The sequence below is a fragment of the Loxodonta africana genome, chromosome 17 (assembly GCF_030014295.1).
Source record: "Loxodonta africana isolate mLoxAfr1 chromosome 17, mLoxAfr1.hap2, whole genome shotgun sequence".
Classification (NCBI taxonomy): Eukaryota; Metazoa; Chordata; class Mammalia; order Proboscidea; family Elephantidae; genus Loxodonta; species Loxodonta africana.
This window is the reverse complement of record NC_087358.1, coordinates 6,513,623-6,526,468: the sequence shown is the minus strand read 5'-3', so window position 1 is coordinate 6,526,468 and position 12,846 is coordinate 6,513,623. Positions and strand designations below refer to the sequence as shown.

Sequence of the window (12,846 nt, the reverse complement as noted above, 5' to 3'; positions counted from 1 at the left end):
CCAATGAACGGCAGCTGGGCCAGCAACTCTGGTGAGTCACCTTGACCCACCACCAGGACGCTTCTCCATCTGTAAAGTACAGCCTGATTGTGGATGGAGAGAGGGTGTTTCAAAGGTGCCACAATACCCTTTGTTTCCGGGTGCTCAAGATGTTGGCACCATCACTCACACCTTTCTGAACTGGTTATGCAAAAACACAGCCTTTGAAACCCTTCTAGCAGGAAAACTAGCTACCCTATTTTTACGCAAATAACACATGCATTACATGTTTTTTTGCCAACTGTGCAGCCCCCCATATTATGCTGTGCGTTTTATGTGTGGGCATGTTACTTGTGAAAAATACCATGTTTCCTTTCTTATAGAAACACTCCTCGTGCTTCCATGACGAACTCAATGGGGCTAAATATCAAAGAACTGACTCACCTGCTGGGACCACCAGGTACATGAGAGCAGGACCAGCCCCTGCAACCTGAGCTGTCACCTGACCCAGGTATGATGTTTCTGAGGATGTGGGCTGACTAGGCATTGCTGGGAAAAATAACCACCTTCTCCCAGAGTATTCATCTCAAAAGCAGGTACCGCAGGGGATAAAGAAGGAAGCTTTGATACTGTCATGGAGGGAAAGCCAGAGGTAAAAGGCATCTCGGTGTCCTGGGGAATAATGGGGATGATTCAGAGCCAGACCACAGTGCTGCAAAACATTTACCCAAATCTGTCAAAAGATCTGACCCCTAGCCCTGCCTTTCGAAATTTGTATCACAGAAACACAAACATAGAAAAACTGGTATAATGGCTCTCCGTGTACCCAGCCTCAGCTTCAGAAATTACCAACATTTTGTCAATCTTGTTTCGTCTACCCATCCCCTCTTTTTTTTGAGTATTTTAAAGGAAATCACAGACTGCATGTTATTTTGTCCCCAAATACTTCAGTAGCCTCCCCCTCTTAGGCTGTTAACAATAAATACCCAGCATCCACTACCAAGAATTCAGCCATGTTGTTTTTAATACAGACGTGGTACAGACTGTTTAATTACAGCAGGGCAGTGGTTCCAGTTAAATAAAATTAAAAACCTTTATTTCCCCAAATATAAAATTACTAATGTCTTCAAAGAAAATATAACATGGTGAAAGCGTCAACTATCCCACCGTTCACCACAGGATTTATGATTCACCGCTTACATACTCCATCACTTTGGCAAAAGGATGAAATTTTTAAAACAGTTTATAAACCTAACATAGCAAAGACTGTATACACCTCCGTATTGCACTTATTTATGTACAAGGATAAAACAGTAAAGTCAAATGTCTTTTGCATATACCGAGAACACCACAAATTCGTCACAAACTCAACACAGAAGCTGATGTACTACAGATGTATAGAAATGTAATACACGTCTGTACAGAATCCCCAGACTATTAACAAATGATATGTACATAACAATTTACTACCTTTTCATTTTTAGCATAGTTAAGTTTATTAATACAGGCCTTTGGTTCTAAACCGCTTGACTAGTTTTAAGCTCACATAGTTTCTTAAGCTTTCATAGTTTTTAAATGCAAGTAAATGAGTATAAAAGCACTAAACCTCCTGGCTCACCGGTACAAAAATTACATTGGTCAATTCCCTTAGTCATCAAAAACTAGTCACAAAAATAGTTCTCGTATTCAACCTGAATGTGCCACAGGAAAAAAAAAATATTTCAAGATTTTCCAGCTTAGCCTCAATTTCAGTGCTCCTGTAGCTGCTATGTACATTAACACCTGTGTTCTTTAGGCCATTTCTTTTACGATGACTCTGCACAGAAGGTAACATTTTACTCCAGCTGAGAGTGCCCACCACACACCTCTGCTAAGACACAATGAAAACAGATTTTAAAAAAATATGTGTACCCTCTTTTTACATCTATAGAGAAGCTGCTCTGAAATAACACAGTTCTGTGTCTTTCTCTCCCCTTGTGCTCAGCCTTCGTGTCTTGCACAATCGCACTGATTGGCATCGGAAATCATCCTGAGTTTGCAAATGATACAGTGAGTCCACACCCCAGTCCACGAGGCCTGGTCACACCACTGAAGAAGAGCTGGTCATCCCATGAACCGTCGTGCTTGTTGGAGTCCCGCTGATGGCGTTGAAGATGTGAAGTGAATTCGGTAGGACGCTTGACTTCTCCTCCAGGGGGCAGATCTCGAGACACAAACAGCACGACCAAAGCGTAGTGTCAAAAACAAACATTTCTCAGGCCAGTACCTTTAACGTAACATAGCTCATCAACCTGAGACTGCTCGGGTATTCTGTGGACAGAGGCTGTTACAGCTCGTCTAGTAAGTGGCTGTTTTTCAGAGCAGGACGAGGAGAAGTCCGACATGCTCTGTTCCCTCTATGGCAAGTGGAGAGCCTTTTAGGTTCATGGGAATTGAGGAATGAGAGTGAGATCTATCTTGCACGTACTTGATTTGGACAGGACTTAGCCTTGTGCCTCAATAAGTCTTTTAAAATGAATTTGGAGCATCTGTGTTTCTCTAAGAGAAATAAACAGAAAAACCAAACCCATTGCCATCAAGTCGATTCCGACTCATAGCAACCCTATAGGACAGAGGAGAACTGCCCCTAAGGGTTTCCAGGGAGCAGCTGGTGGACTCGAACTGCTGACCTTTTTGGTTAGTAGCCGAGCTCTTTACCACTCCTCCACTCAGGGTTTTACAGATTTCCATCCTGGGAAAGAGAGTAGCTACCACTCTGACCCTAAACAAGTATCTTTTCACACCCAGTGACTCCTGGGAGCAATCTGTGTGCAAGACTTCACCTCTGGCCAGATGGAAACTCAGAAGAACATACATTCTCAAAGGCTCTCCTTGGAAACAGAAAAAGCAAGTCTACCCCAGGTTCTGACCCTTTTTGCTTAATGGTTCAGAGGAGTTCAGTCCTCATGGTTGTTAAGAAGTTCACTAGAGCACAGCACTCTGTATTAAGTGCCCATAAATCTGATGGTTTAACATTTTCGGCCCATTAATTTTTTTTTTTTCCTGGTTCCATCCATCAAGCTCTCTGTTATACAGGAATCTGGCGGGGGGGGGGGGGTCTCATGGGAAAGACCGTGAATTTCTCTAAACATCTCAAACACTTTTCTACTTTCCTCAATGTCTACAAGAGGGTTGCAGTCCTTGCCACATGCATTGCCATCATGCCAGTTGCTCAGACTCAGTAATAACTTGGTGTGAGTCACTTGATCAAAGTTCAGAAAAATAAAACTGAAAATGATATTACCATCCCATCTGAACATGGCAGCATGGAGGAGAAAAAAGCAAGTGAGTTAAAACTCAGATATTTCAGTTAGTTTCTTATAATAGAAATTTCCTAAATCATCACAGAATATGAAAACTGACCCAAATGGCTCTGGTTTCCATTTTACAGAACTGACAACAAGGTAGGGAATATACAGAAGCAGTTACGTGTTATCAGGGTGCTAACATTAATGACAAAATCTGGCAGTGGCTTGGAAGAAGGCAGACTAGTTTATGGGGGATAGGCACCTCAAACAGCAGTAATGTGGGTTCTGCTCCCTGAAATTTACTTTGTCCCTGGCCCCCTCCCCCCATGACTGCTGAGCCCCCGTATGGAAAGGAGTTAATGTAGGAAGGAGACGACAGCACTGGAGCCATGAAAGATGCCCATAATGACAAGGAAATTAGAAGAAGCCATGAGTATACTGGGGCAACTAGGTCGGCTATGAACAGCCCTATTTTTTAAAATGGCAACAGAAATTCCTTAATCTAAGCTGGTAACCCCTATTCTTTCAAAGGACTGGATGACTAAAGACAGCTGTAAGATGAGTGTCGGGTTTTTTTTTTTTCTTCTGAGTAAGGAGAGACAAAGTTTATGAAACACGGCCACCTGCTTCTGAGAGCAACAATGAGGCAGGTGGCACCTTCTAGTTACTCTAGATCATGACAGACTGAGGATTCATCAGCTATTTCCCAAGTAACCTGGGTTACACAGTAGCATGACTAGGGCACGCCGTATCACTTTTCAGAAATAAAAATTCTGGACGTTGAAAGGTCTAGATCATTATAGGGTGTACTGAAGACCCCAATTAATGCACGTCCCCTAAACGAGAACTCCAAGTTGCCAGAGCCAGTGGGGCACTCACCTGCTCATGCATAATTTCAGAAAGCTCTTTTGCCATTTCCCTGTAGTTGGCCTTCATTTCTTCCTGATACTCTAACTGGTCTTCTTTAATCAGACGTTCATTTACCGCTAAGGCTTGACCACAAGCTTCCACAAATTGCCTGAGATAAGGCATGTTGAGAACAAACAGTGAGTCCAGCTGATAGTTTCTCTTTTCTGAATGATCACAGGCATTATCAATACTTGAAAAGACACTTTCAGTGTGCTTTACCTGAAAACTTCCTTAAGCAACTTCACTTTATTGTCAGGGTATCTCTTTGTGTTTGTGTCATCTAAGAAAGCTCGGGCATATGCCAGTGGACCAGCGTTGACCTAGATAAAGAACCACAAGCATACGTTATGAAGAAAGTTACCATTATCGTTTATTCACGGGCTAAAAATGGCGTGCACGTGAATTAGTCATGACTCTTGCCCTTGAAGGACATACCACCTGAGAGGAAACCGTGAGTAAACCTTATATAGTTATGTCATTTGAATTTTATATCACCCTATGCTATATATATACAGCTCACTTTTGATGGTTCATTTTACATAACAAGAAATAAGTGCTTGGAAAACTGAAGGATCTGTTCAAGGCCAAACAGCTAACAAGCAAAAACATGTGGGATCAGAGCCCAAGTCTTCCCAACTGCACGTCAAGGACTCTGGCTACTGAAATCGGTGCCACACTACAGTGCGTGGATTACACCTCAACGTGAAGCAAACAAAAACCCTCACACCTAGACCAAAAAGCAACATCGTGATCAACGGAGAAAAGATTGAAGTGAAGTTGTCAAGGATTTTGTTTTACTTGGATCCACAATCAGTGCCCATGGAAGCAGAGGTCAAGAAATCAAACGACATATTGCACTGGGCAAATCTGCTGCAGAAGACCATTTTACAGCGTGAAAAAGCAGAGATGCCACTTTGAGGACTAAGGTGCTCCTGACCCAAGCCGTGGCGTTTTCAATCGCCTCATATGCGTGCGAAAGCTGGACAATAAGGAAGACCGAAGGAGAAGTGACACATTTAAATGATGGTGCTGGCGAAGAATATTGAATATACCGTGGACTGCCAGAAGAATGAAAGAGACTGTCTTAGAAGAAGTACAGCCAGAACACTCCTTGGAAGCGAGAATGGTGAGACTTTGTCTCAGGTACTTTGGACATGTTATCAGACTCTGGAGAAGGACATCATGCTTAGTAGGGTACAGGGTCAGTGAAAAAGAGGAAGACCTTCAACGAAAGGGACTGACACAGTGGCTGTGACAGTGGGCTCAAGCATAGCAAAATTGTGAGGACGGCACAGGTCCGGGCTAGTGTTTTGTTCTGTTGTACACAGGGTCGCTATGAGTCAGAATCAACTTGATGGTATCTAACAACAACACCACAGTGAACCAACACGTTGATCTGGTGAAGTCAGTGCTAAACTAAAACTAGTATATGTGCCAGTTTTTAAAAACCAATTGAATATATGAGACCAAACAAACAATTACTTTAAAACAAAGACCTTAGAATGTATGGCGGCAGGGAAGCTAGGTTAACGGAAGTGGAACAACCAGAACAGACATACTGAGAATGTTCACTTATTGTGAAGAATGTAATGAATGCCACTGAACAACTAGTATAGAAATTGTTGAATGGGAGCCTAAACTGCTATATAAACCTTTACTGAAAACACAATGTTATTTAAAACAAACAAACAAAAAACAGTTGAGGGGGAAATTGGTCTACAGTAAGTCAGACTTTAATCCACCACTTTTGATAATGGATAGAACACTGTTAACCAGGTAGATGTAACAGACACGTACAGAACCCTGCACCCAACGACAGCACAACACACATTGTCCTGCAGTGCACATGGACCATTCTCCAGGATAGACCATAGCTTAGGATACTAAGCAAGCCCCAAGAAATCATACAAAGTATCTTTTCTGATCAAAATGAAATGAAACTAAACATTAGTAACAAACAAAAAAACCTGGAAAATATACAAATACGTGGAAACTAAACAATCATTTGGTCAAAGAAATCAAGAGAGAAATAAAAAATTGAGTTTAACAAGAATGAAAACACAACATACCAAAACCTGTGGGTTGCAGCAAAGGCAGTGCTCAGAAGGAAATTATAGCAATAAATGGCTACATTAAAAAGATACCAAATCAACAGCCTATCTCTACAACTCAAGGAACTAGAAAAGGCAGAGTGAACTAAGCCCAAAGCTACGGAAAGAAAGAAAATAATAAACATCAGAGCAGAAATAAATGAAAGTAAATAGAAAAATGTAATGAAACCAAAGTGAGTTTTAGGAAAAGATCAATAAAATCGACAAACGTCTGGCTAGACTGACAAAGAAAAAGAGATGTAAAGATCTAAAATTAGAAATGAAAGTGGGGACATTATAGCTGACCTACAGGAATAAAGATTGTAAGGGATACTGTGAACAGTTTTATACCAAAAATTAGATAAACAGGAAATTGACAAATTCCTTGAAACACAAACTCCCTAAATTGACTCAAAAAGAAATAGCAGATCCCAACAGAGCCATAACAAGTGAAGAGATTGATTTGGTGATCAAAAACTTCCCAACAAAAAAAACTCCTAGACCAGATGGCTTCACTGGAAAATCCTACCAAACATTTATAGAAGTAACTCTAATTCTACTTAAATTTTCCCATAAACCTTCCCAAAAACTAGAAGAAGAGGGAATACTTCTTAACTCATTCTATGAAGTGAACACTATCCTGATACCAAAGCCACCACATGAAAACTACGGAGTAAGACCGCATGTGAATACAGATGCAGAAATAGTCAACAAAATACTAGCAAACCGAATCCAAACACACATTAAAAGGATTATAAGACATGATCAGGTGGGATTTATCCCAGGAATGCAAAGGTGGTTGAACACTAGAAAATCAGTGTAACACGCCACATTCAGAGAACAAAGGAACCACATGACCACCTCCGTTGACGCAGAAAAGGCATTTGACAAAATTCAACACCCATTCATGATTAAAAAAAAAAAAAAAATCAAGCTAGGAATAGAAAGGAAATTTCTCAATATAATACAGGGCATTTCTGAAAACCTCACAACTAACATCATACTCAGTGGATGAAGACCAGGAGCAGGACAAGGACGCCCACCCTCACCATTGCTATTCCGTGTCATCCTGAAGTTCCAGCCACAGGCAACAAACAAACAAACAAAGGTATCCAGACTGGGAAGGAGGATGTAAGACAGGATTATACAGAGAAAAACCCCGAAGATTTCACAAGAAAGCTATTGGAACTCATAAGGTCAATACACAAAAAATCACTTGGGTTTCTATACATCAGCAGTGAGCAAGCTGAAAATGAAATTAAGGAGACATACCATTTACAATAGCATCTAAAAGAATAAAGTACTTAGGAATAAATTTAACCTGGAAAGTGAAAGACTTGGACACAGAAAACTATAAAACATGACTAAAAGAAACTAAAGATGACCTAAATAAATAGGACATTCCATGTTCCTGGACTGGAAAGCTTAATATAGATGTCAGTATTATCCAAAACAGTTTATAAATTCAATGCCATCCTCATCAAAATTCCAATAGCCTTCTTTGCAGAAATAGAAAAACCAGGCCTCAAATTTATATGGTGAATGACATTTAGAAAAACGTCAAGCAACAACCCATGGTCCTTTAGTGTGGATCTTATGAAAAGGTGACCAAAAAGGACCGCCTTACATGTTACAATCTATATGTAACTTCCATGAACATACTCTTCTTAAGATTTCAGAAAAAGACAAGACCGTGATATAGGGAACTATCCAGAGCTCAGCTGCTAACCAAAAGGTTGGCAGTTCGAATCTACCAGCCACTCCTTGGAAACCCTATGGGACAGTTTTTACCCTGTCCAATGGTTTTACCCTGTCTGAATCGACTCGATGGCAACAGTTTTTATTTTTTTATGGGTGACAGAATTATTTATATACACTTAAAAATACCGATAAAGCAGAAGGCATACTGGTCACTGGAGGGAGGTGCTATAGCATTAACACTTACTGAGGAAACCATAGGACACCTTTTTAAAAACCTGCTCTTGAAGTTTATAATATACAAGCAGAAAGCAGATTACAGCTTGATGAGTTTTCACAAACTGAGCACATCTGTGTAATGTGTACCCAGATCAAGGATGATCGTCTCAAAAAAAACAAAAACAAAACCAAACCCATTGCCATCAAGTCGGTTCTGACTCATAGCAACCCTATAGGTCAGAGTAGAACTGCCCCATAGGGTTTCCAAGGAGTGCCTGGTGGATTCAAACTGCCAACCTTTTTGGATAGCAGCCATAGCTCTTAGCCACTACGCCACCAGGGTTTCCTGTCAATAAATAAATGGTGAACACTAATTAGAGAAATGTACCCTGAGCCCTTTCTGACACCATACACAAAAATCAATTCCAGATGGACTGCAGATCTGAATGTCAGTGCTCAACAAAGGAGGAAAACATAGGTAATCATCTCTGAGACCTCAGAAAAGGACAGATTTCTTGAGGGGACACAAAAATGCTAGCCATAAAGGAAACACGGATTAACGGGGCCATTATAAAGCAAAGAATTTAAACAAAAGATACCATTACGAGAGTGAAGCTTAAGGTGTTTTTTCAGATACAGTTTTCACAGAAACCAGAAAACTATTGTTTCATAAGACAATCTACTACTAGTCACACTTCATATTTAAAGGAGTCTCTGCTGCCAGTTAGGGACCTATACCCGTTGCCATCGAGTTGACTCTGACTTATTGTGACCCTACTGGAGCCCTGGTGGTGCAGTGGTTAAGAGTTCGGCTACTAATAAAAATGTCAGTAGTTGGAATCCACCAGCCCCTCCTTGGAAACCCTATGGGACAATTCTACTCTGTCCTGTGGGTCACTATGAGTCAGAAGCGGCTCAACGGCAGTGGGTTTTCATAGACCAGAGAGCTGCCCCACAGGGCTTCCAAGGCTGTCATCTTCACAGAAGCAGACTGCCACGTCTTTCTCCCACAGAACGGCTGGTGGGTTCAAACCACGGACCTTTCTGTTAACAGCCAAGCACTTAACAACTGCACCACCAGTGTTCCAATTAGGGACCTAAAAAAAAAAAAAAAAAATCCACTGCTGTTGAGTGGATTTCAACTCGTAGCAACCTGGACTTCCTTATTATTACTGAAAGATCAAGTTAGTAGACAGCTTGGTGAGAATGACACATCTTATAGGCAGGGCTGCCTGAGGTTCCCTAGGCCAACCCTCCCTCTGATTTAACTGTAAAGACACTGGGGGAGCCTACTGGGATTGAGGAGGTGGCGTCGTCACTCATTGGAGTAGGTGAATGGTGTGCCCAAAGCCGAGGGAGCAGAGTTGCCGTCCCAGTGGGCCTGGAGGCAGGGCTGAGGGGCCTCCACCGAGAATCTGAAGAGCACAGCCAACACCCAGAGTCTGGAGGGCAGATCCACTGCTCTGATGGTCCATGGGAATGGAGGATTATTTTCCAGCCTCGGGTGCTAATGTCATTTATTCTGCTGGGTTTTGGAATTGCTTGGTGCCTGTTATCCCTTCTTACCCTCCAATTTCTCCTATTTGTAATGGAAATGTCTACTCTGTGTTTGTTCCATTATTGTACTCTGGAACATAACCTGTATTCTAGATTTCCCAGGTTCACTGATGGAGAAGAATTTTGCCCCAGGAAGGAACATGCTCAGAGTCTCCACTGTAATTGATTTAGACGGTCCAGAAGATGAGGTTTTAGGGTTAGAATTGATGCTGGAATGGGATCAGGTTTGGGGATGATGTGAATGAGTTTTGTATGTGGGAAGAACATGAATTTTGGAGGGCCAAAGGGTAGTATGTTATGGATTGAACTGTGTCCCTCAAAAATGTGTTGTAAATCCTAACCCCTCTACTTGTGGATATAATCCCATTTGGGAATAGGGTTTCTTTGTCATGTTAATGAGGCCATATCCATGTATGGTGTGTATTAAACCAGTCATTGTTGAGATATAAAAAGACTGATGAGGCACAGAAAAAGGACACACAGATGGGGGAAGACAGATGCCACACCACATGAAGACTGCCTAGGAGCCAAGGAACAGAAGCTGAAAAGAGATAAGAACCTTCCCACAGAGCTGACAGATAAAGCTTTTCCCTGGAGTCGTGCCCTAAAGTCAGACTTCTAACCTCTTGAAATGTAAGAAAATAAATGTCTGTCCATTAAAGCCACTATATATATATATATATATATATATATATATATATATATATATATATATATATATATATATATATATATATATATATATATATATATATATAAAAACAGATACTGGGGGAAGGTGACCTAGGAACCACCTGGGGAAACCCAGGATGGATCTATACTAGGCCTCACTGGTCTGAATGTCTGGAGATTTCCCAGGGTGCACAGGAGCCTCCCCGTCCATTGCCTGGGCTTGCCTCTTCCTGGGGGGCACTCACCTGGACGCTCACGCTGCCCTGCAGCTTAAGCTGCAGCTTGATCATGTCCACCTCGGCTGAGGCACACACTTGCCGGAGCTCAGCCACCTTCTTGCTCATCTCGTCGATGGCCACCTCGATGGGGTTCAGGTCGGTGTGGTGCTGGTACATGACGGGGATCCGCTTCTTCACGTAGGGGAAGCAGTGGATTGCTGCGGGGGCGGGTGCCAGAGTTACTCCCCAGTGTGCACAGTCTGTATAATCATAGCTGACGGCTGTAACCAAGCGCTTGCTAGGGACCAGACGCTGGGCTGAGTGCACTCTGGGTATTACTTCATTAATCCTCTCAGTAAAATTGTTAAGAAACTAATTATTCCTATTTTACAGATGAAGAACCTGAGGCCTGTGGTGGAAAAATGAAGCAAACTGACCCTGGAAGGTAGAAAATGCGGTGACTGAGCAAGCCACTGGGTTATTAGTAAACGGCCCACAGTGACCATCCTCGTCCTTCAGGAAGGAGAATCAGGGCAAAATGCCTGGTAAGTCTGGGTGATTGTGTGGTCTGCTAAGATGGAACAGAAGATATGGGGCAGAAGGGTATTTCTAATTTGAGTCGCTGGCAAAAGATGGGAGTGTGGACCTGTCAAAGGCAGGCTTGGAATAGTGACTAGGAAGAAATGTCATGACAGACGTCCACGAAAGCAGGAAAGGAGAGCAACATGTTGGAGGCAGACCGAGAAATGTACATCTGAGGAGCCTGGAGGGTGATCACTTGGTTTTTCGAATGTTCACACAATTGCAGTTACTGGCTGTGAACTCCCCAGGAAAAGTGACCCTTGGCTGGGCGGGCCAGGGAGGGCGCTCCTGCAACTTAGAAGGCCAGAGGTCGGATTTGAAGCAATGCAATGAAGAAGAACTGGAGGGATTAATAACTTAAGGGAAAACTCTCAAGTTCAAAGTCTACAGAATGCCCTCGTCTGCTTATATGGAACTAAAGGTTGATAGAGAGCCGACATGCCTTATTTTTAGTAGCACTTTAACACCCCCTTCTTCTCTAAGTTTGTATGCCGCATGGTAAAAACCCTACAGTAACCTTAAGATCTTTCAGGGCAAAGACTGCACCTTGTCTGTGTTTTTTTGGTCCGTAACCCCCTTCGCTCACGTCAACCTCAAAGGGCAAGGAGCTCACGGTGCTGTTTGTTGTAGCTGCCATTGAGTCAGCCCTCAGCTCCCCGTAAAGAAGGGGATCGGGGTGTGGTGGGCTACGGGGTTTTCTTTTAGTGGCCGACTTTTCAGAAGTAGACTGCCAGGGCCTTCTTCCTAGTCTAAGGCAGTCTGGAGGCTCCTCTGAAGCCTAACCAGCATCATAGCAACAAGCAAGCCTCTTCTGACAGTCAAACCAGGGTCTCCTGCACGAAGGTGAGAATTCTACCACTGAACCACAACTAGCAAAATGAAGACGTGCTTTCCCTTCCTGGTTATAATTTACAAATTATACAGTGCAGGCAGATGGGTACCATAACTATCATTTTACAGATGAGGAAACTGAGGCACAGTGAGGTTATGGGACCAGCCCAAGGTCACAGAGAGGATTTGAACCTAGGTCTGTGGGACTCTCCAGGCTCCTCACTGCCCCACACCGTGCCTTGTTGGCCTGTGGCTGCTTCCCTAAGCCAACAGCACGTGGCCCCCCTTGGCCTCTCTGTGGTGGACTTAGCCTTTGAACCCTTCTGTTCTGACACACAGAGTTCTGTTCACATCCTTTATCTAATCTGAAATACTGTACCAAAATAGTGAACAACAGCCCTCGGGGAAACCACCCTGTGGTAACTGTTGAAGAATCAGCATGTTACTGTAACAGAATAATAAAAAATCCAGACCTTGACTCAGCAATGAACTAGGTTTATCTTAAGCAGCAGTTCTCAAACTTGAGCGCGCATCAGAATCACCTGGAAGGCCGAGCCCCACCCCCAGATTGATGATTCAGTAGGTCTGGGGTGAGGCTCGAGAATTTTCATTTCTTACGAGTTTCCAGGTGATGCCGTTGCTGTGGGTCCTGAGACAGCCCACTGATAATTAGCGACCAAGGAATCTGAAGTAAGGGCATCCCAGCTTATAGGAAGAGTGACAGCTTCCCTGGAATATGCTGTTCTGGGCTGAAGGGTCGCTATGAGTTGGAATCAACACAGTGGTAACGGGTTTGGTTTGCTT

General features: G+C 42.8%; 1 protein-coding gene across 18 annotated transcripts in view; it reads right to left on the bottom strand.

The window, feature by feature from the left end:
• Positions 1-984: 984 nt before the first annotated feature.
• DOCK9 (dedicator of cytokinesis 9) overlaps positions 985-12,846 on the bottom strand; it is a 345,105-nt gene continuing 333,243 nt past the window's right edge. For all 18 annotated transcript variants that reach the window (XM_064269962.1, XM_064269966.1, XM_064269965.1 and 15 more), the window contains 4 exons: positions 10,657-10,847; positions 4,395-4,495; positions 4,146-4,284; positions 985-2,182 (listed from right to left, as the gene is read on the bottom strand). In XM_064269962.1, coding sequence (XP_064126032.1) covers positions 2,060-2,182; positions 4,146-4,284; positions 4,395-4,495; positions 10,657-10,847 — 554 coding nt within the window. In that variant the 3' untranslated portion in view covers positions 985-2,059. The remainder of the gene's footprint in view (positions 2,183-4,145; positions 4,285-4,394; positions 4,496-10,656; positions 10,848-12,846) is intronic.